Source organism: Neolamprologus brichardi, chromosome 17 (assembly GCF_056152115.1).
Source record: "Neolamprologus brichardi isolate AB-2024 chromosome 17, ASM5615211v1, whole genome shotgun sequence".
Lineage (NCBI taxonomy): Eukaryota > Metazoa > Chordata > Actinopteri > Cichliformes > Cichlidae > Neolamprologus > Neolamprologus brichardi.
Window position 1 is genome coordinate 17,740,297 of NC_142120.1, and position 22,672 is coordinate 17,762,968.

Sequence of the window (22,672 nt, forward strand, 5' to 3'; positions counted from 1 at the left end):
ATCCTGTTTCTCTTCCTTAAGAATCACTTCTTGAGAGCCATCCTTTCAGTGAAACCATTTCTCATGACGCTTTAGTGAACAATAGATATATAGAAGGACAAAACTTTCAGATACTGGTCATCTGCTGTAGATTTTTTTTTAAATAGGCCTGTCACTACTTCTTTTGTTCTCCTGTTGAACAGTTTCCTCTGCTGCACACCATAGGGAGAGATGCCAAGATTTCAGCTAATAGCCTATTGGGAATGACTTTGTTGCTGCAGTAAAACCAGTTTATGTCTGTCAAAATGTATATTCGCTCAGTTTAAAGAAAACAAGTAATGGTACTATTAGTCACATATCTGACTGATGTGACTGGGTAGCTTGTCCCAGTGTGTGAGGTAAAACACTCTTTAAAGGTTGTGAAACAGGGAAACAAACACTAAAGCTGAAATGATTATTGACCAATGCTATCTTTTTTTTATTATCAGAAACTTAATGAGCTAATAAAAACTTGCTTTGGGGTGATTTATACATGGTGTTGTTATATAGTTTGTCCAGCACAGAGACCCCTTCAAGTTTTCCTTTCAGTATAGCTCAGATTTTCCTGTATTCCCCTAAATTATGCCCCCTAAATACCATACTTGGTCACTTTAATTAAAACCACTAAACTCCTGAATTGTTTCAGTCAGGGTCACTTTGTTTGTATTTTGAAGGATGTGCATGACAGTTGTTCTGTTATGACAGCTAAATTTTCCATTTGTGGGTGTGTGAATCTCACCAAAGCAACTTTCTCATTAGCAAAATTCAGCATACAGTACTTGAGATGCTGCAACCTGCTATTAACTGTCTACTTGCGGCATTCACAGGTTACTTTTTTTCAGTTTCGGGTCATATTATTTGTTACTATCTTACTTTTATTAGTCAGTCTGCCAACAGACAGGAAATGGTAATCAAAAAGGAGTTGCATGTCTTTTTTTTCCACTTTTTGAGCAGAACCAAGATCTTCAGTATAAAATCAAGTGTTCTGTGCAGATAAAGGTAAATGTAATTATTGGGTCAGATTAGGAATTAAAGTGTTAAAGGACCTGAGTAGGAATCAGGACTCTGGACTTTGATAATCACTTGTTGGGCACCTGTTTTACCCAACAGACCTGTGAGTTGTCACAGCAGGAAAATCGCAGCTGAAACACATTTTCTGTTTCCAACAAATCTATGTCAGTGAGGCAGCTTGAACAATACTTTGACCTCGAAACCTTCTCGACAAAATAGCTCATTTTTTTGTGTGTGCTTGTAAATGGTGATGACACATTTTATGGCACAAAGTGACAACTCTGCTGTAGCTTATTTTTGTATAACTTGTGGAAAGGGCCCAAAGACAAAGAGCAGAGTTTTTTTTCAATAATAAATTTGATCTGGGATTTTGGTGCCTCTACTTTAAGATGTTTTTTTTTAGTCACTACGTAACAATAAACATGTTTATATGGACACAAGTAACTGGATTAAAAGCTTATTTATATGAAGCATATAAATACTTTATAACAATAAGATCATGAAAAGATTCTTGCCAAATCGCACTAATTCGATCAAAAGAGCAGGAGGAAAGTGAAATCTGTGGCAGCAAGGCAACGATTAAAAGACAGAAAACACAATTTGTTCTTCTTCTACTGTTTCTGGAAGGTTGGACAGTTCTGTACTTGTCAAAATGATATATTCTGTTCAGACACTCAGCGTCATGATCAGGTTACTTTAGTCCATTTAAACAGTGAACAGTTTAATCCAAGTTTTAATCAAATGGAAGATTTTTTTTTCCCATGTAAACACAGATGATATCTTAATGAAAGCTTATGTAAGTTTGCCTTTATATTATATTATTTAATCTTAGTATAATAATAAAGATCACACATTGCCCCCCTGCTGAGTGACGTTTAAGCAGCGAGGCTTAAGAAGTGCAAAGTCGCATTATGTCCTTGTTTAAAAATCACACCAGCATATCCTCCTGTTTTCTTTCCCTCTGAGATCATCATGGATCAGTGTAGCTGCTTCACAACCACGCATAACTGTAAAAGACTCCAGAAGTCAGGGTGTGAACTCGTTGTTTTTCATGCACAGACATGTCCGTGCTGCAGTTGTCAGTTATCTGTGCAGATATGGGGTAAAGCTATAGCTTTGGGTAAATCCCAAATTTGCACTGTTTATTCACTAAATGCTGCATTAATGCTGAGCAGCATTGGAGATGTTACCTACGAGCTACTTCTGCTAACACAGTAATGTGAAAAAGTCTACTGTAGTTTCTGCCGTTGCTAATTTCTCTTTAACGACATGACTTTTGTGCGCCAAAGATTTCTCACCAGGCTAAATCTGATGAAAGTCACTCCAATTCTGAACTGTTTCCCTCAGTGTGTCCTTTTTAACTGCTTGCAACCTTCAGTTTTGCTTCAAGGGCATCTAAATGAGTGACACTGAAGTTATTTACGATTCTGTTCTGATGATCAAAGCACAAAACTAGTTTTCTTTCACTCATTTCCTGTTTTTCTGCTACAAAAAATGTGCATGGCAACTTCAGGGACATAATTGTGACGCCCACTCTAAGCTGGTCTATAGAATCCAGTTGTTTTTAATGTTATTAGTTACACCTGTTATTTTCCTGTTGTGACATGCTGTGAAAAAATATCTGCCATGGAATATAGCTGCAGTACAAAAGGAGGGAAAATCCTGGTGTCTCGTTGCTTAAATGAACCAGTTGTGAATCTGGGACATCTCGGGAGGCCCTGATAGCAAAACTACCATGTCAGAATCTGTCTGGTTTGACTGGTCCAGGGCATGCTCTGTCACAATCCAGATCCCGAACATTGTGCAATCTGATCCTGGAATGAGTGTGCCATTCTGTGCCAACAGGGCTGGTTCATGGCAATCACGGTCCAGGTGCACCGTGCGTTTTATTCGGCAGATAATCAATGCAGCTCAGCGGGGCGGAGTGACAGCTGGGTGAAATCACTCAGTCTGGTGGCTCCTTTTCTTCCACTGCTGGCAACTACAGTGGGGCAAAAAAGTATTTAGTCAGCCACCGATTGTGCAAGTTCCCCCACTTAAAATGATGACAGAGGTCAGTAATTTGCACCAGAGGTACACTTCAACTGTGAGAGACAGAATGTGAAAAAAAAATCCATGAATTCACATGGTAGGATTTGTAAAGAATTTATTCGTAAATCAGGGTGGAAAATAAGTATTTGGTCAATAACAAAAATACAACTCAATACTTTGTAACATAACCTTTGTTGGCAATAACAGAGGTCAAACGTTTACTATAGGTCTTTACCAGGTTTGCACACACAGTAGCTGGTATTTTGGCCCATTCCTCCATGCAGATCTTCTCAAGAGCAGTGATGTTTTGGGGCTGTCGCCGAGCAACACGGACTTTCAACTCCCGCCACAGATTTTCTATGGGGTTGAGGTCTGGAGACTGGCTAGGCCACTCCAGGACTTTCAAATGCTTCTTACGGAGCCACTCCTTTGTTGCCCGGGCGGTGTGTTTTGGATCATTGTCATGTTGGAAGACCCAGCCTCGTTTCATCTTCAAAGTTCTCACTGATGGAAGGAGGTTTTGGCTCAAAATCTCACGATACTTGGCCCCATTCATTCTGTCCTTAACACGGATCAGTCGTCCTGTCCCCTTGGCAGAAAAACAGCCCCATAGCATGATGTTTCCACCCCCATGCTTCACAGTAGGTATGGTGTTCTTGGGATGCAACTCAGTATTCTTCTTCCTCCAAACACGACGAGTTGAGTTTATACCAAAATGTTCTACTTTGGTTTCATCTGACCACATGACATTTCTCCCAATCCTCTGCTGTATCATCCATGTGCTCTCTGGCAAACTTCAGACGGGCCTGGACATGCACTGGCTTCAGCAGCGGAACACGTCTGGCACTGCGGGATTTGATTCCCTGCCGTTGTAGTGTGTTACTGATGGTGACCTTTGTTACTTTGGTCCCAGCTCTCTGCAGGTCATTCACCAGGTCCCCCCATGTGGTTCTGGGATCTTTGCTCACCGTTCTCATGATCATTTTGACCCCACGGGATGAGATCTTGCGTGGAGCCCCAGATCGAGGGAGATTATCAGTGGTCTTGTATGTCTTCCATTTTCTGATGATTGCTCCCACAGTTGATTTTTTCACACCAAGCTGCTTGCCTATTGTAGATTCACTCTTCCCAGTCTGGTGCAGGTCTACAATTCTTTTCCTGGTGTCCTTCGAAAGCTCTATGGTCTTGGCCATGGCGGAGTTTGGAGTCTGACTGGTTGAGGCTGTGGACAGGTGTCTTTTATACAGATGATGAGGTCAAACAGGTGCCATTCATACAGGTAACGAGTGGGGGACAGAAAAGCTTCTTACAGAAGACGTTACAGGTCTGTGAGAGCCAGGGATTTTCCTTGTTTGAGGTGACCAAATACTTATTTTCCACCCTGATTTACGAATAAATTCTTTACAAATCCTACCATGTGAATTCATGGATTTTTTTTCACATTCTGTCTCTCACAGTTGAAGTGTACCTCTGGTGCAAATTACTGACCTCTGTCATCATTTTAAGTGGGGGAACTTGCACAATCGGTGGCTGACTAAATACTTTTTTGCCCCACTGTACACACCCGAGCAAGTTATCTGCAGCTACGTTTGCCTTTAGCGCCTCTCGGCTGCTGCCGAGTGCTGAAAGAGATTTGCGGGGAGCGATGTAACGCACGGTGGAGGCACAGACAAACGGACAGACGGAGAGGAAGACAGACAGACACAGAGAGGAATGCTGCATGCTCAGATAAAACTGGGAAGGAAGTCTGAGTGGGGTTTCTATGACAACCACACACTTCACCCCGCTTTGCACACATGTACACACGCACACGGACACACCAGACCGGCTAAGGCATGGAGAGTAAAGGAAATGTTTGTGTGTGATTATTGTGGAGTGTGTGCAGAGAAGTAATTGTTGTGTGTTGTTTGACAGTAAGCACACAAGTATATGCTACAGTGTTAATCTGACCGTGAGTGTATGTGTGTTTCTTGTGTGTTGATTTCTTCCTGCTATTGTCGGCTGGTGTATGTGTGCAGTCACGTTCCTGTGTGTTTTTGTGTGTATTTTTGTGTGCAAAGGGTCAGACTGAGACTGAAATAAGCTGCATATTGTTGTCGATTTTATATAGCTCGCTATCTGCTTCAGTTTTCCTGTTTTATGGTTGCTCAAGATTGAGTTGTGGGCTTTGGGGACACACCAATATAACTTTTTCAGTTCTAAACCTAATACCATTAGCTTGGCTTTGAGTATCTGCTGATATACAGCATCATTCCAGTGAAAGTATTAATTGAATAAGCTGTAATCCATCCATCCGTCCTTCCAAAGTCAGGTTGGGCTGTCAGCAGGCTAACAAGGGTAATCCAGCAACACTTTCCACTTCCTCCTGGGGCATCCCAAGGAGTTCCCAGCGCAGATGAGATATATAATTCCTCCAACATCTACCCCTGGGATCTCCTCTCATTAGGCGTACCTAGAAAACCTCAAAAGAAAATTGTCCTGGAGGCATCATGTTCAAATCCCTGAACAACCCGAAATGGCTTTAAAGTCTAGATTATACTGTGTTGCGAAAACGGATGGATGTAGACCTGACACCTGAGCAGTCATTCCTGTTACACTTCTTTGACATCCACTTGAAGTCCGCCGCCTGTGACTGCTTATATTTGCGATCTCCCTCTTTCACTCATCACGCACGGCTCATGACCATCAGTGAAGGTTGGATCATAAATTGAAAGCTTCACTTTCCAGCTCAGTTCTCTCAGCAGTCTTGTATAACATGTGAATAACTGCCAATTACTCCATGAATTTGCTGGTCTACTGTGGGATCCACCTTTCCAGGAGAAGATCCTAAAATATCTGAACGCCCTCACATCGGGTAACTTCTCTCTCTTCTCCCAGCATAGTGAGAGCAATCCACTGTTTTCAGGCTGGGCCTTTAATGTAATCCTTCTTTTTTTATTATTTCCAAGGCAAAATCATAGAGCACAGTAATGCCTCTGAAAGAACTAAAACAAAAACTATTAATAAAAAAACACATTTGTTATTCAGCAAATTTATTTGCACTTGTTTCATTTCAGCTCACTGTGCAAGTTTTTTTTGTGCTTTGCTGCCATTGGTGGGCATTTTAGTTTCTCCTTTCTCTGCTCTTTGCTGTGTGAACATTTCCTCATATCAGTAATTGCAAACACGCTTTATGATACCATAAGTGTTAAACAGAACATGCCAGAGGCAGAGAAGCTGACATGGAAAGCTTCATTGACTGACCTTTTCAGCGGTGTCATCTTACTTCGCAAGCAGTTTTTGTTTAACTCAAAATCACCTGCAAACAACTAACCAGAACTGGCTGTGTGGGAAGCGTGAAATACCTCCAAACTGCTGAGCTTTGCTTTTAGCTTCTTCCGTGCCATGCTATCTCTCACTCTAATAACCTGTGCACTGCTGCTGATGCATGGCTGAGTAACACAGAACAATATAGACTTGTTGAATGCTGTCATGCCACCCAGTCTAGCTTTCTGAGTCACTATTGTACCGATATCTGATGCAAATATGAGACTGGTGCATTGGTAGCTTGTTTGATGCCACAACATTGCAGCGATTCAGGGGTATTGAAGCAGTGATTTTTCAGCCACCTCAATGACTGCAAAGTAAACTGTTATTTAGCAGGAACATGCCCTTACATGTATTTAATTGCTATTTTAGTGCACAAATATTTTGCACTGAGTTTCTAATTGGATGACCCTGAGTTTTTCTTTTTGCTTGATCCCTCTGCTTCAGCACCTCTCGCTGTGCCAAGGCAGCAGCAACACTGAAATAAATGAGGAGGCTTTATGCCATTTTGTTGGTCTGAATACAGCCTTTCATCATGTTTGCACACATCAGAAGCAGCGCACAACCGAAGATGAAATGGCAGCTTCAGCCCTGGTGTCTATACACAATGTGTTGAGTGTTAGTTACATTATCTGAGCTAGACCTATAAACCTGCCAGGATGATGGATCAGCTAATATTAGCTGAGAGTAACACCAGTATATTTTTAGTATTTCAGCTATTAGACATTGTAGTTCAGAAATGTCAGAGAGGTTTGAGGTAAATAATAGAGCTGCATTAGCATTAAGTTAGCACTGACAGGTAGATTTTTCAGCTTTACTGTGCATCATTATTCTGAAATCGTAGATATCTGAACATCCTTACACACAGGAAGAGACTGGAAGTGGTGTCGAGACCAGCGATCATGGAATCTTTTTTTTTGGGTGGACCTTTAATCTCATTTTTGAATGTGTATGATTTTCTTTTTTTAATTTTATTTTTCATTTTATTGTAGCACAGAAATAGGGGTGGGCGGTATAAACGGTATACGGTAGAAACGATATAAATTTGGCCAACGGTAGAGATTTTGACTATACCCCTCTACTGCGATAGCGCATGTTGATGGTGTCATCAAGCTGCGCCTATTTTGGTCAAAAGCATTGCAGCGGCTGCAAACAACATCATCTGCAAATTATGCCGGGCGACAGTAATAGCAAAGAGACGAAGCAGTTTTGGAATATGGGGAAAGCCAAAAACTGCGCTTCCTCCACTTCCGTACCATTGATTCATTAATGCTGAATTCTCTCGCAGCTGCTCTATTCCCACGTTGTTGCAGTATATTAATGACTAACCTTGTATTGTGGATGGATTATCTCAACTGAAGTTTGGTCCATTTATAGCATCCTGCTATGCAATTGCATTTGTCCCTAACCACAAGAAACCCTCATGTTAACTTTTATCGAGTGCAAAAAAGTTAGCGTTCATCCTCCAGATTCACTGTGCTAATGTTATGCTAACGTAGCTGTTTTACTAGCGATCACGTAGGACATCATTATATACGAGCTAGTCCAACTTCCGTAACCCTACAAACGTCACTGCTGTTTAGTTTTCTGTCTTCATTTATGTTGGAAGTAATAGCAGAGCTGTACGTTTTTATTTTTTCAGAAATCTCTCAGTCAGAACATGCTATATCATGTTTAGGTGGAAGCTAGCAAGCTAACTTCCTGCTAACTTCTACCTCTGTTGAATTTAATCAATTCTGTTTTCATGGATGCCTGGATGTTAAACTTAATTGTTACACCTGGTAAAGCAGAAACGCTGATCATGTTATTACAGATGAAAGAATTTAGACAGTTTTTCAACTCTCAGTGATGCCGCAGTGTTCGTTTGACTTTGGGACCTGAAATTAACGGAGTTTAGGACCCAGATTACTCCGTGAGGCTCCTGACTACGGCAGCCGTAATGCTCCGCCAATCCATCAAGCGGTGCGGCTTCATAGCTTACCAAAGTCGTACTAAAACATTTTTTGACAGATTTCTGCGCGCTGTGTATCACATAAAATCGGTTCGAGGTCAGTAAGCACAACCAGAATTCATACATAAAGCACACTGTCGATTTTTGAGAATATTAAAGGATTTTAAGTGTGCCTTATAGTGTGTAAAATATACAGAAGAAAAGATTATATCGCGATATATATCGTTAACGCACATGCTTCAAATTATACCGTGATATGGATTTTAGGCCATATCGCCCAGCTCTACACAGAAACCAAAATACTACACCAGATTACTCCAAGTAGTCAGACTTCTAGCTTAAAAAAATAAGAAAGTGCTAGATAATGCAGTTCCTCCAGTGGCCATTCAAGGCTGACACCAAAAGACAGTCTAGATTGCCCAACTTTATGGCAGAAAAAAAAATGTTTACAGCCAGACACAAAACCATTTTGGGTTTCTTTTTCCTGGAAGTACATTTTATACAATTACTCATTTAAGACATATTAAGACTTGTTGTGTCTGATTAGGTGCTGTAACTGCTATGTGTGAGGAGTGAGTGCTTACACCGGTGACTCTAGGTGCTGACCGTGTGCTTGGCTCTATGTAAACAGTTTTGCATGGATGGGGCTTGTAATGTTAGTTTAACATTTTTAAAGTAAAATCCTATCTTGCATTGGGGGTCAATTATACTACAATACCATCCAAAGAGTGTACTGATTTTTGGATTCAAATTCATTGACTGCATTTAAAAAATAGATGTAGCCACAGTAACATGACTCATGAGTGTGTTAGCAGCTGCCATGTTGTTTTTCTTGGTGAGGAAGTAGTCTTATTTGGATGAGAGCGCGGAGTGCTGAGTTATTGGCTAATGTGGGCTAGCTTGCTAGCACATGGCATTCATAAACTTTATGGGTTGCACAGCTATTGGATGATCAGCTAATTGGCACAAAGTAGCAGAGGGATAAAGGACATGAATTTAACTCTCCAAAACTAAAGAATAAACCTCCTGCACCACATAGCAAGTCCTTCAGAAAACGCCAACAGCACAAATACAGCAAAATAGATCCAGCTGAATGACTCCACTTAGTGGAGGTGAAGCCTAGCAGACACCATTAGCCCGCAGCTATTGCTTATTACAGCTAAATTCACCTACTGTAGAGTTGTTATGGAGGAAGAAACCTTCCATAGAGTACCAGACAGGGTTGTTTTTTTGTTTTTCTTTTTTGTAATGGTCTAAATTGTTTGAATCCTCAAGTTCATTTTGCACGCTTGCATGTGGTGATCAACTTTAATCTGTCGGACGCCTTTACCTGAGGCCTGTATTTGTGTGTCTCTGTCACACATACGTGCACACGAGCTGGGCATGCTGTGTCACCAGAGGCAATGTACGAGCTTTTCACAGTGACCCACATAGAGGCAGAGAGTGGAGGAGAGAATAATGGGAGGAAAATTGGGATGAGATTGAAAGGAGAGAGATAAAGAAACAGAAGTGGAGCGACAGCAGAATAGAGCAGGCATTTGTTAGATAGTGAATGAAGGGCAGGCTGGCAGGATTGAGATGTCCTTAACTGTCAGTGTTTGAGCTCAGTTTAAGTTATGTTTTTACATTCTTGTGTATTTGTGCGCACATTAAGCCTGTAACGCGATGCATGTTCACACAGATCATTGTGTACCTTTGTTGGAGGTTTACAATAAAAACCAAGTGACGACAGTAAAAGTGATGAAGTTACTGTAAACACTGGCAGTTTGACAAGTTGCGAAAAGACACAATTGGTGTTTGCTTCATTGGCATTCTGCAGCGTCTCTGTGCCACACAGAATGCCACTTTTGCTCATTGTTACTCCACTGTTGGATGTTTTGAGCTTCACTGTGAAGAATCGTTTATGCATCACGCCATGTAAAAGGGTTAAAGTCTTTCTGATGGTAGGACACTCACTGATATTTCATGGAATGACCCATGGGTATTTCCAGAGTAGGACACTCATTTTTGCTATGCAGCTCTCAGGACTGAAGTTGCTCATAGTTGGATTTGTGTCAGGCCTCACTCAGTCTGCTGTGACACCTTATGCAAGTTTTTCCAAACATCTCAAGTCTCCTGGGCCTCTACACATTTTTGTCAGTACCTACAGGCATCCTGCAATGGAGGCTGTGGGCTTTCGGGGACCAGTGTTTGCCTTTTCAGTTCAGTTCAGCTCAGTTATATTGATATAGCACCAAATCAAAACAAAAGTTGGCTCAATGCGCTTTATATTGTGAGGTAAAGACCCTACAAACCCCAACAATAAAACAACCCCATACGAGCAAGCACTTGGCGACAGTGGGAAGGAAAAACTCACTTTTAAATTTAGCCACCTAAGGAAAAGGTTTTGGAAGTGATCAGAATGGTCGCTGGAAGAAGGGAACTTGCTGGTTACAAACGTTTTCCTGATGGGATTGTTTCTGGAACAACATAATTATAGAAAAAATGACTGATCGCCAATCAATGGATAAGACAAGTGGTGCTAGCATTACCATTAGAATAAATAACCTGCAGGAGAGACTCAGGAGAGACTTTTCATATGGACACCCATCACCACTTACATCAAACATTTAGATATAACAAGTTAAAAAAAAACAGCTTCTCTTCTTTTCCTTTTTTGTTTTACGAAGCTGCAGTTATGAGCAGAAAAACATTGATATCTTATTTTTTGCAGCTACAAAGAAAAGCTGTCGGCGTGGCAAACATGAAGCTGTTGGCTTCTTGCTAGCAGCCAGTTCATAGGATTGAATTAAATGGATCGGCTTGTTGTCACTAATGCCCGATCGAGCTGTCTGAGTCGAGATCCGAATGATATCTGATCCAATAATACATTGATTGCGTCCCAATTTGTGAGATTAACACATATTTATGACCATGTTAATCTCTGCTCAGTTCCCTACCTCATGTTTCCCACCAGGTCCGCCTTGATTTATACATTTATTTAGCTGTTTTTACATTTTAATTCTAGTTCTAGGAAATTCACTGTAAATTCACAAAGCTTTCAGTAAGTACCTGACTTGATGGCAAAATTGTACTAAATGATGAACAATACCTACAGATTTGATTTGTGCAGTTGTGCAGATTTTGTGGAGCCAGACTTCAGTGTGTTTGTTTGGGGAGGTTTGGTTTTTGACATCACAGATAGTTTAGAAAAGCAGCTGTGATGCAACGTTAAACTTACAAAAGCCTGCTGCACACGCACAGAGTGAGAGTCGACCTTTCAGTGAAGCCTGTTGTTTTTGGCATTTCAGTTTGGATATTATGTGTTATATTGTTGCATAACATGTATTAATTTAATTAGCATTACTCATATTTTTTTATTGATCTTATAGAGAAGTTTCTGAACTTTTCTTTTTAACCTTCACTCTCAAGAGTTAAATTCTGTCAGTATAAAAATAAAGAAGGTTGGTCTTCTTGGCCTTTAAATCCCCACATCGGTCTAACTCTGAGCTGCACGAACAGTCAGCTCAACTCTCCTTTCCTTATGAGAGTGATGTGTGTGTGTGTGTGCACGTGCATAACTAAGCATGAGCTCATGCATTTGTGTGTCTGCATGTGTTTCTCAAGTTGCCCTTGCCAGGTTACCTCTTATGTAATGTTCCAAAAATAGAGAAGATTCACCTGTGAGGGCAGTAAGGAGGGAAAGGAGACAGGCAGGAAAATAAGAGAAAAGAAAAGAGTTTAAACACCCTTTTTTGCCTATATTGTTAAATGATATATTGGTTATTTTTGAAATATTAGCAGTCCTGTGGAAAAAAAACACTTATGCTGTCAGAATTACCGATTTTATCTGTTCTTTTTTTGTTTTGTTTGCAGAAGTGGTGCAATGAATAAAAAAGGGAAACCTTGATTGCTTATCCTTAGAGCAGGCTTTACTGAAAAGACGATGAAGTAAAGTAAACTTTAGATGAGTTGTTTATTGTGATTATGTGGCTTTAAAGTGAGGTACATGTAATAGAAAGACAGCAGCTACAGACATTTTGGTAGAAGGTCTGACTTTAAAGCTAGCTGCTCTTGTAAAATGTTAGACAGAATAGAGGTTTCTGGCACAACCTTTACTAATCCAAGGTCCACAGAGAGAAGGATAAAGTCTGAAAAAGTTTCTGCTTGTAGTATATAAGACCGGGGTTAGGTTTAAAGAAAGGCGATTACTCAAAAGAAATAAAAAGATACTAACTCAAAGTATTAAATGGTCTGAGTGGAGGTTGAGCGGAAAGCTGGAGCTGAACCAGTCTCTCTATTACACACAGTTACAAACTGGCTGGTCAGATTTGTTTTTTTCTTTTTCATTTGGCAGCAACCTTTGCACAGTGAGTTTTCAGTTTCTTAAGGCTTTTAGTCCAGCAGCCACTGATCAGATAAACAAATCATGGTTTTGTTATCTTCCATAATGCTGTGTGAATTCTTTATTTGTCTCTTCATTAGGTCGTATTATCCTTTTCTGTTGTCTGTGTTGTTGTCTGTGCATGTGAGGATGGATGACTCGCGTAATGCAGACCGCAAGTAAGCTGAACCTCATGAGTAAGTGTTTGGCGGTAGTGGGAAGGAAGCACTCAATTCTAACAGGAAGAGATCTGTTAAAACTCCATCTTAACAAACTTAGGGCGTGGCAGCCATCTGCTGTGACCAGCTGGGGGTTAGGGCACAGTGAGAAGATAAAGAGCATAAACAAGTCCAACAGAAAGGGGTAGAGAAAAATGTATGACGGGCAAATACTTTAATGTGATGCTTGACTGATTTGTTTGCTTTGAATTGCTTTCTGAAGACACTCTGGTGCTGGTTAGCCTCATCTATATGCTTGAAAGTGTGTTGATGTAGAAAAAAGAGGCAGAGGCTAAAGGAGAGCAGAGGATCCAGTGTCATAGTTCATCGGATACCACTGCTCTCACACTCGCTGGTGCGTCTTTGTAAGAAATTTAAATTCACTACATTAATTTGCTTCATGAACTTTATCTCCTCTACTTTGGCTGTTTGTGGTTAAATCATAACTTAATAGTAACTCGATCAAAAATGGACACATCCTGCCTGTCACACACACACACACACACACACACACACACACACACACACACACACACACACACACACACACACACACACACGCTCATTGTCACATAGTACAGAGCTCAGATGTCTGGTGTCAGGTCTCTCTTACCCGTCACGTTGATTGGCATAATTACCCGAGCTGTGCTGTGAGTGTGTAAGGAAACAACTTCTGGGTGATTCAGTCTGCACTGGGATGTTTTTCTCTTTTATCTTGGAAAGCATTAGCTACAGAGTAAGTGAGAAAACCTTTCAGCATAATAATGATAAATATTGAAACCCACGCAAAGGCAGGAAGGAGAAGGAGGGGGAAAAAAGTGCGCTGGTTCCATCGAATTTTTGGCTACAGGTGAGTGGAGCCACTGAGATGTTTGAAGTTCTGCCTGTAGCTTCATCTGAACAATGTGAACAGCTTTTCCTTCTTTTAGCACTGTAATTTAGCACTGCAGACATACAGGTAATTTTACAGTAGCTCACAGTGAATGTAGTTAGTGACTGGAGTGTAATGGCAAGTCAACTATAAAAATACCATAGTACCAGTCAAAAGTGTGGGCACACTCAGTCATAGTGGGGTATTTTTGTATTTTTTAACTGTAAATAGTCACAACAACAAAACATCAGCTGAATTATTTAATGACCTACAGTAAAATGAGCTTTCTTTGTTTTTGTGGGCCTAACTTATATTGATGCTGAATGTTTGGCATAAATCATGAACAGCCCAATGAGAGGAGAACTATAAAATCACTTACGCTCTTGTGAGTTTTACTTGTTCAGGACAAATTTTAATTGTTTAATTGTAATATCATTTTAAAATAATATATATATATATTTTTTAATTAAACTCCTGTTGGATAATGAGAAACGTTTAGTGTTGTAAGTATACAGGAAATCTTTGTGATACTGTACCTGTTGATTCTACACAAAAACTTCACATTTATAGAGAAAACAACAATATAACAATAAACCACTGGCTCAAAGTATTATTATGTAAAGCTTATAAAATAAACAATGTGATTGTGTGGATTAACGTTCACTGTAAAAGTACGCTGTAAAATAACGGTTGAGAGCTGTTCATGTTTAACATTTCACTTGGAACTACATCTAAGCAACGACTCAAGTGTAATGTGTCACGTTTCCACATATACAGTTAATGTTTTTAAGAAAATGTTTCAAGTTGTGAAATTAGTGGAAATAATTGGCTCCTCAGTTGTTTCTCAGTATTAACAATTTATTTATCAGTTTCTGTCGGCTTTGTGTTTAAAATGCAGATCTTACTCATAAGTATGAAACTGTTCTTAAAAATAAACTTCTTGGTATTCATATATAACAGGAACAAGGCTGAAAATAATACATTTCTTAAACAAACCACTGGAAACTCCTTTTTTGGAAATGGCATATTCATTGCTTCTCTTGAAACAAAAATAATGCCGGTTTCTTTTGGTTAAAATAAAAGACTGGACTGTGGTAGAAATGTTAAGCTGTGCAACTTATTACTAATATCAGTGTTATTATCATTAATTAAGCCTTTATACTGTTTCAGTCTAAGTACTACAGAAAAAATCTGCAGTAGCTGCTTGCAAAACTATATTCCAACATCAGTGGGAGTTGATTTAGTCAGACAAATCAATTTTGACATTGGTTATTTTGGTTTGGAAGTCCCTCTTTGTTTCAATGCCGTGAGCTAATTTTAAATCACTGTCTTGTTAATACTTTTATTTAACCAGAAAGTCCCTTTATTATGAAGGGAAACCTGGACAGGTTAGCAGCTATACAAAGTGTAAACCTTACAAAAATGCAAATTAAACCTAAAATACATCATCTGCATCGGGGGTGGGGGAACTCAAGGCCTCAAGGGTCAGTGTCCTGCAGGTTTTAGATATCACCCTGGGTCAACACACCTGAATCAAATGATTAGTTCATTTAGCCATATAAATCAGCTGTGTTGCATTAAGGACACATCTAAAACCTACAGGACACCGGCCCTTGAGGCCTTGAGTTCCCCCACCCCTGATCTACATAATAAACAATATATAAATATTCACCACAGAAGTGGCATCTCATAAAAATATTCACATCCTTTACAGGATTCAGTGTGATGATTTTAAAGTAAGCAATCAATATATAAGTAAGTTTAACTTTGGTCTTTCTGCAAGTTAATCCATGTCTGAGGTGCAAACTAACCTTGGATTATGGCCAGTACGCCAGTAAGTTTGTTATACAAAAACAGTCTGTTATGTATTATATATTCACATCTAATCTAGACAGTCATGTGACATTTTCAGCTTCTGGCCTTTCACAAGATAACCCCTTACAGAACATCACTGTATAAAAGGCTTATGACATGACTGGAAAATCTTAACATTTAGGATTGGCACAATTAGTTAAATAAATTAAGCATATTTATTCATTTTTCTACACAATCTAATAAGTGGTTGCTCTCAGTAAAAGCAAACCTTTACATTTGGATTTCTCTCCAATTATACTCAGTCTATGCAAAGAAACTGACTTCAGAGTAAACCCACACTGGTGCAGTTGTCTCTTTTGTTAACCAGCTTCTCCCACGTAATCACAACATCTTTTGGAGTCCGAAGATGTTAAGCCCGATTCCTCCCACTTGCAGCTGCCTTTTTATTTTTGTGCCTATTACTTTTGTTCTCACTTTAGCTTTGATCATGAGCAGTGTTGCACAGGCACGACTCGCCTCTGTGGCCACACAGTGATTTTCAGAAACTGGTTAAATGACTGCAGCTATGGAGGAAAATTAACTACTGTAGGCTTGTACATCATCCGTACCACCCACCTCGAGAATCATATCTTCTTCCCACCTTAATCACTGGAATAGTGAAAAAACTACATAAACAGTTCCTGCTGTAGTAACTGTTGATCCCTCGGTGGATGCAAAGGATCCGTATTTAGAAAACATTTGGCGAATTACATCATCCTCAGCGTGTGGGCTGTGTATTGAAGACGGTATATGTGTATGACTTTGTGTCCACATTCACACTGTCATCCCACATAGGGTGATGGGGTGTCTGTCTAATTAACTGCATTTACTGTAAAGTTGCTGAAACACGCTCCTCACACACACACACACAACACGCAGATTCTCCACCAATACAATTACTGGATGAGCTGCCGATGCTCCCGCTGTGCCGTTGTCGTGGCAACGCCGACAACCCACCTCTACAGGAAGAGGAGGAGGAGGCTGGAAATAAGGAGATGAGACAAGAGGGGAGGATGAGAAACGAGGAGGAGGAGGGGGGCAGAGGATGACAGCAGTGTGAGGGAGAGGAGGAGCGAAGCAGTGGGAGGAGAATGGAGGAAGATTAGAGGGGGAGGTATGAGAGAAGTGAAGGTGATGTGCACAATGACAAAGCGGAGCAAGAGAGAGAGGAAGGAGGAGGAGGAGGACTGAAGAAGAGTGATGTGTTCAGAAAAAAAGAGGAGAGATGGTGAAGGGGAAAAATTAGTGAAAAGTGTAAAGGAAAGGAAGAAGAGAGGAAGAGTAGGTGGTGTTAGAACTGGAATCGGATTTTTCCAAGTTTTTAGAAGTGACATCCAAAATTAAAGTTTGATATCTCCACTGGAAGCTACTAAGGACGGGCACTGGGCAAAAATATAATTTTATATTGACTGATAATTTTACAGCTTTTCTTCCTTTGCTAAACTTGCAAAGTCATGAGCATAAAAGATGTGCGTGCTTTAAACCTGCATTCTTATGCCCAAAAGCTTCTGTATTATAGAGGTCTGTGGGGGAAACAGCCTGTGTCCATGACATCAGCAACACTTTGCTGATGAGTTTATAGGTTCAGTCAAAAATTTAGGGTCACATTGAATAGGAAAGGTTTAAATGTTAGAAAGGAGGATTATTATTGTGATCGATAACTTATTGTTTGCATCAAGGTGTTTTGTGTCAAGACCCTACAATAATACAGAGACAACTCCACATTCAGACATCATTACCCAGTATGAGAAAGCACTTGGTGACAGTAGGAAGGGAAAACTCCCTTTTAAAAGGAAGAAACCTCTGACAGGGTAAAGGAGGGGCAGCCATCTGGTGGGAGAGGTTGAGGAACATTGGACAGGAGGAGCTAAATTCATAATTAAAATCTTTTTTTTGGGTAAAGTTTTCACTGGAGCTAATTTTCATGTGGATAGCTTTGAAGGTAGTGGCAGAGCTGCTACCAAGACCAAGGCCGGAGTCAGTCGACTGGAAATCAGTGCAATATTTTAGAAAAGGAATACACCACCTGGTGTGGAAAATACTGGAATAAATTTTTAAGCTCATGTGCGAGCTTAAAATGAGGTTTGTATTAACGCAAAGTGGTGAAACACTTCATCATTCCTCTTAATTTGGCAGAAGTCTTAGCATTAAAATGTACTTAAGTAGATTTTTTTGAGGTACTTTAAGTAGAATCATATCCATTATATTGGGACTTTCATGGTGTAGGTAGAGATGTTTTTAATTTGTCTACTGCTGGGTAGCTTTTGGTGTAATTATACAGGATCATTTTCTACTGGTGCTTCAAACTGAAGAGGGTGAAAACCGTCTAAGTGCAATAAAACTATGTTAGAAGTTCTGCAGGTCAGGGTGAACTGTGCAGTGAATTGCTCTGTTGATTTTTTTCTTTACTTTAGACACTTCCTGTTTTTGGATTTGCAGTGTTGAGGAGTCGTTCCTGTTTATTTAACTGCTTTTGAGGAAGATTTATTTTCAGATTGATGGGCTTCTGCAGACTTTTCTGGACAAATCTGCTTAAAATAACTCCAAGCCAGGCATGCCGTGTGTGTGTGTTTCAGAGACCACTTTCATTTTTTGTTTAGGAGCTAGCTTTAATTCCTGTGATCCTGTCTGCTTTTAGTAGATTAGGACTCACTCAAATGTAATGGTGGCCCGTGACCTCTGAATAAGAGAGTGTGTGTGTTTGCATGTATAAGTTTGTATTTCCATTTATCTCCTTGTGTGATAAGTGCACTGATGCTAATGGGCCTTTTTTTGGGTACTGCTACTTCTGTCTGTCTGGCTACAAGCCCCCGCCCCCCCCCCAAAGAAAAAGCAAAACAAAAAAAAAACCCCCAACAAAACAACAAACCCCTCTCAGGTACACACTTTTATTTCAGGGTCATTTCATTATGAGTAAGAACTCCATGAACAACACACACACACACACACTACTCATTCATATCTGATGAACCGTAATCAGTTTACAATAATCCTTGGCAGTAAGCGGCAGGGTTAAATGTGTTTGTGTCTCTCTGAAGGATCTGATTTTCCTGGTTTTGGCCGTCATCTGTGATAGCGATACTCGCTAACGTCAGTAACAGCATTTATTAAAGAAAGAGCTCATGGTGCTAGAGTGCTGTGTATTTGAGTTTTGGGTTCCTGTTTTAGTGTATTTGCTGTTCTGGAAATTTTTTCTGGAATTTACTTTTCGAGCTTACTTTCATTTTTATCCTTGCTTCTGTTTTTTGGTGTTTCCCTCTGTCTTGTTTTTTGTTTTTTCTCTGTCATCTTCTTTAGTGCAGGTCTGTCTACATAAAAAGTATATGTGGCACATCCATCCCAGAAAATGGCTCAATTAAGTAGAAAATCATAGAGTAAAATTAGCAAACAGTACAAGTCTTCAATGTAATAACAGTCCGTTTAAGTACAAATTTGAATAAAATACAACACTTCATGTAAAAGGTTTTATATGAAGAAAGATATGTTAATAATTTCAGTAAAAAGTAACAAAGTTAATTTAAAAACTAAGGTGACATTATAGTGGCTCAGTATGCACAGTTTAAAGTAGTGTACAGGGCTGAAATTAACATGTTAACTGATGGTCATTTGCTCTCAGATGATGCATTGCATTGCAGAAAGTTGTTGCATTGCTTAGGAATGCAACAACCTGTGCCTTTGTCTGTGTTTCTGGCTCAGAGAAATATGAATACAATTGTCCAAATGTGCAGGTGAACACTACTGTACAAAAGTCTTTATATTTAGTTTCCAAGGAGCCCGACCTCCTTGCAATTTTGTAAAGTGGTCTTGAGGAATAGCACTTTACAGCAAGCAGTGACTGCTTTTTCGCTGCTTTTCATTCCACTCCAACCATCTTTGAAAAATGCCAATGTTTGACAGGCATTAAATTATATAAAACTTTAGTGTTTTGGCATAGTTAGCATAATATTTGTTTTCCCTACAGAGCATAGAAGAGTACTGTTAGATTTTGATGCAATACCATACAGTAAAAGCATACCTGGATAGAAAACCACACAGTGGAACATAATCAGTCATGGACTGGCCTCCCCAGAGCCCGCACCTCAACATTAATGAAGAAGTGTGGGATCATCAAACAGCAACCAACGTCCAAATAAGAACTTTTCATTGTCCTTCAGGAAGAAGGACTATTGGAGAACTATTCCTGAAGACTACTTAAGGAAATTACAGGAAATCGGCCTCAGGGTTTCGGCTGTGTTGAAGAATAAAGGTGGTTACACAAAATACTGACTTTAAAGTGATTGTACAAACAGTCTTTGCCTTCAACGCTGTATTTCCATTCACGGTTGCACTACACCCATTTTCTTCACAAAACATTGAGAAATGAGGGGTGGTGAACACCAGCAATATGTCTGACTTCCAGTTTATTAGAAACCCTGTTTACTCATTTAGGTAGGTCAAACGTGAATCAGCAGAAAATGAAACATTTTTCGTTTTCATTTCTCGTTTCTTGTTGATTTTTAAAATTGGTTTCGGCAAGCATCAAACGCACCATTGTCCCTAAACAAATGTGTGTCCGGCCTCAGCAGACAAAATGAAACACAAACTTGTTTAAACCTGATAAATGTTTGCATATTCACTTTCTGCCTTTCGTTTCACTTCTAAATAAGCAGTTCCAGTAAAACTCTGGGTTTGCTCAGTCTCGCTGCATGTGCTACTTCCTCTAATGGACTCACTGTATTGCAGTGCCCTCAGAGCTGAGTGGAGAACTTTGTGAGTAACGAGGAGTAAAAGTGTAAAAATGAGGCCTTAAATAACGAGGTCCTTTAATCAGTTAGACTTAGCTGGTATTTGTGTGTGGTCGCTGTTTTATGCGGCATATGTCCGGCCTCCATACGTCCTTTCATTTCCGGTCATCCACAGTGTGCTATTTTTATCTCAGGGGATGTGAGCACTTGTTTGTGTGTTTAAGTATGTGTGTGTGTGTGTGTGTGTGTGTGTGTCATCAGGTTACAGGGTGTGTAAGTGGACTCCTCTTTGTCCTGGCTGATAATTTTAGAAAGAGGGCCACTGAAACTTTCAACAGGGGGTCAGATACTCTGTGCAACCTTTTCCACTGACACACACACACACACACACACACACACACACACACACACACACACACACACACACACACACACACACACACCTTTGGTCATGCCCATAATTACTAGGTACTATAAACATCTTGTTCATCGCCTCAACTCAGGATTTATTTTAAATGTTCCTGATCTGCAATAGTTTGTATTCTACTGTAGCATATTTTAATATAATGAATAGTTATAAATAAATAGTTTAATCATAAATTAAGCAGTGAGTTATCAGTGTGCAACTGTTTTGCGTTCCTTTGAGCTACAAAGCTCTCTTTTTTTCTTTTCTTTTTGCCGTTGTGTTGGAGCACACCTGTGGAATGCACTACACACAGGCACAGGACTTTGTTTTCAGACACCAGCTTTATTTCGTGTTGTACGTGATGACCGACCACAGTCTAACAGCTGTCGGACACAGCTGATCTCTCGGCCCCCTTCCGCTCCTCTCCCGTCTCACTATAAAGGGTAAGGAAAGCATCATCAGTCCAAAACGCCATCAGCTGTTTTCACCTGCGTTTCCAGCACCGCCCCGTTGAGCTCACCGCACCACCCCTCCCCTGCAGCCGCGCCCGGGACCACACCTCCGCCACAACACCCTTTCCCTTTACAGCAGTACTCTCTCTTTTGCCCTTTCCTAAAAGCCCAGACTCATATGTGGTTTGGTTCAGGTTTAGCCACAGTGACAGTTCTCTCTCTTCTGTTAGCAGGTAACCACCTGCCAACTGGGTGGGAAATACACATTAAAGCAGAGTTCAGTAACTACATCACTTTTGTGAAGTTAAGTTAATCTTGTCAAACAAATTTTGTGGCATCTCCATCTCCTTTACTAATACTTCTTGTTCATGCCAAATGATTAACTTCTCTCATTTTTACCAACTTAGTGTGAATTTAAAAGCCCCGGTCATAACACTTTAAAGAGTCCCTTGGTGTGCCTATAAAAAGCCATGCCAAACAACACTCTGTGGGTGTGGTTTGCAAATAAAGGTGACACTTTGTCTTTATCTTTAATAGACACGTTAGGGTATTCACTGTTGTTCAAACAGGCCGGTTGTCCCGTCTCTTAAAAAGACAAATCCACAGATTTAACTTGAAGGAGAGCACTCATTTGATATTTTCACTTTAATTTATTTTTTACTTATTTATTTTTTGCTTTCTCTTGCATTGACTGAAGCCAGTGAGACTGCAGAGGTGTCTGTGTAGATCAGCAGTTAATAGATGGGCATGTAGACAGATGATGCTCTGATGGGGGCCCTCTCATGTGGGTGACTGTACTGTGTACTTGCAGAAGAAGATAGATGAGCTATGAGATAAAAGAGTCGGGGACAATTGAAGTGGATAAAGATGTACTTGAGTCAGTTTAAGAAAACTGCAACAGGAAGTATAATGGGGCGAGTGTCTGCGAGAGATGACTGCTGACTCATCCTCTGACATAACAGATCTGTCTGCGACTTGTCTCGTCACCCCAAAGTGGCTCTGGCAGTCTCTCTGCCAAGCTGTTCCTGGTTCACCTCAAATATCTCCAGCTGAGCCCGCTCGAAAGCAGTCTCCTAATATGAATAATGTAATAAATTATACTGAAAAGTCCGAGAACTATGAAGTATCTTGACAATGATAACAGTGTGTTTCCTTCCGTTTCTTAGGAAAGCGATCTCCCGCTCAGGCCTCCATTACCTCGGCCCACCTCAGCCCTCGCTTCCTCCTGCGTCCAACGGCCCCACCAAGGAACTACGTACCTGCGTGGACTGGACGGTCAGAAATGCACATTTATTTTATATAACTGTGAATCTGAACAATGATGACATTTTTTTTTCCTGGTCCCAGTCTGAGTCCCTATTCTGTCTGGCTGATTCACTTGTCGACATTTGCATTTTTATGCCAAACAGATTTGTTAGCAGACTGGTTTCAACAGCCGTATGTTCATGTGGAAATGGAAAGCAGTAA

The 22,672-nt window shown here is 40.2% G+C and overlaps 1 protein-coding gene across 4 annotated transcripts in view; it reads left to right on the plus strand.

The window, feature by feature from the left end:
- The window catches only part of dgki (diacylglycerol kinase, iota), a 91,822-nt gene that overhangs the window by 23,519 nt on the left and 45,631 nt on the right, over nt 1-22,672 (plus strand). For all 4 annotated transcript variants that reach the window (XM_006780906.2, XM_006780907.2, XM_006780908.2 and 1 more), the window contains exon 2: nt 22,372-22,480. In XM_006780906.2, the coding sequence (XP_006780969.1) occupies nt 22,372-22,480 (109 nt within the window). The remainder of the gene's footprint in view (nt 1-22,371; nt 22,481-22,672) is intronic.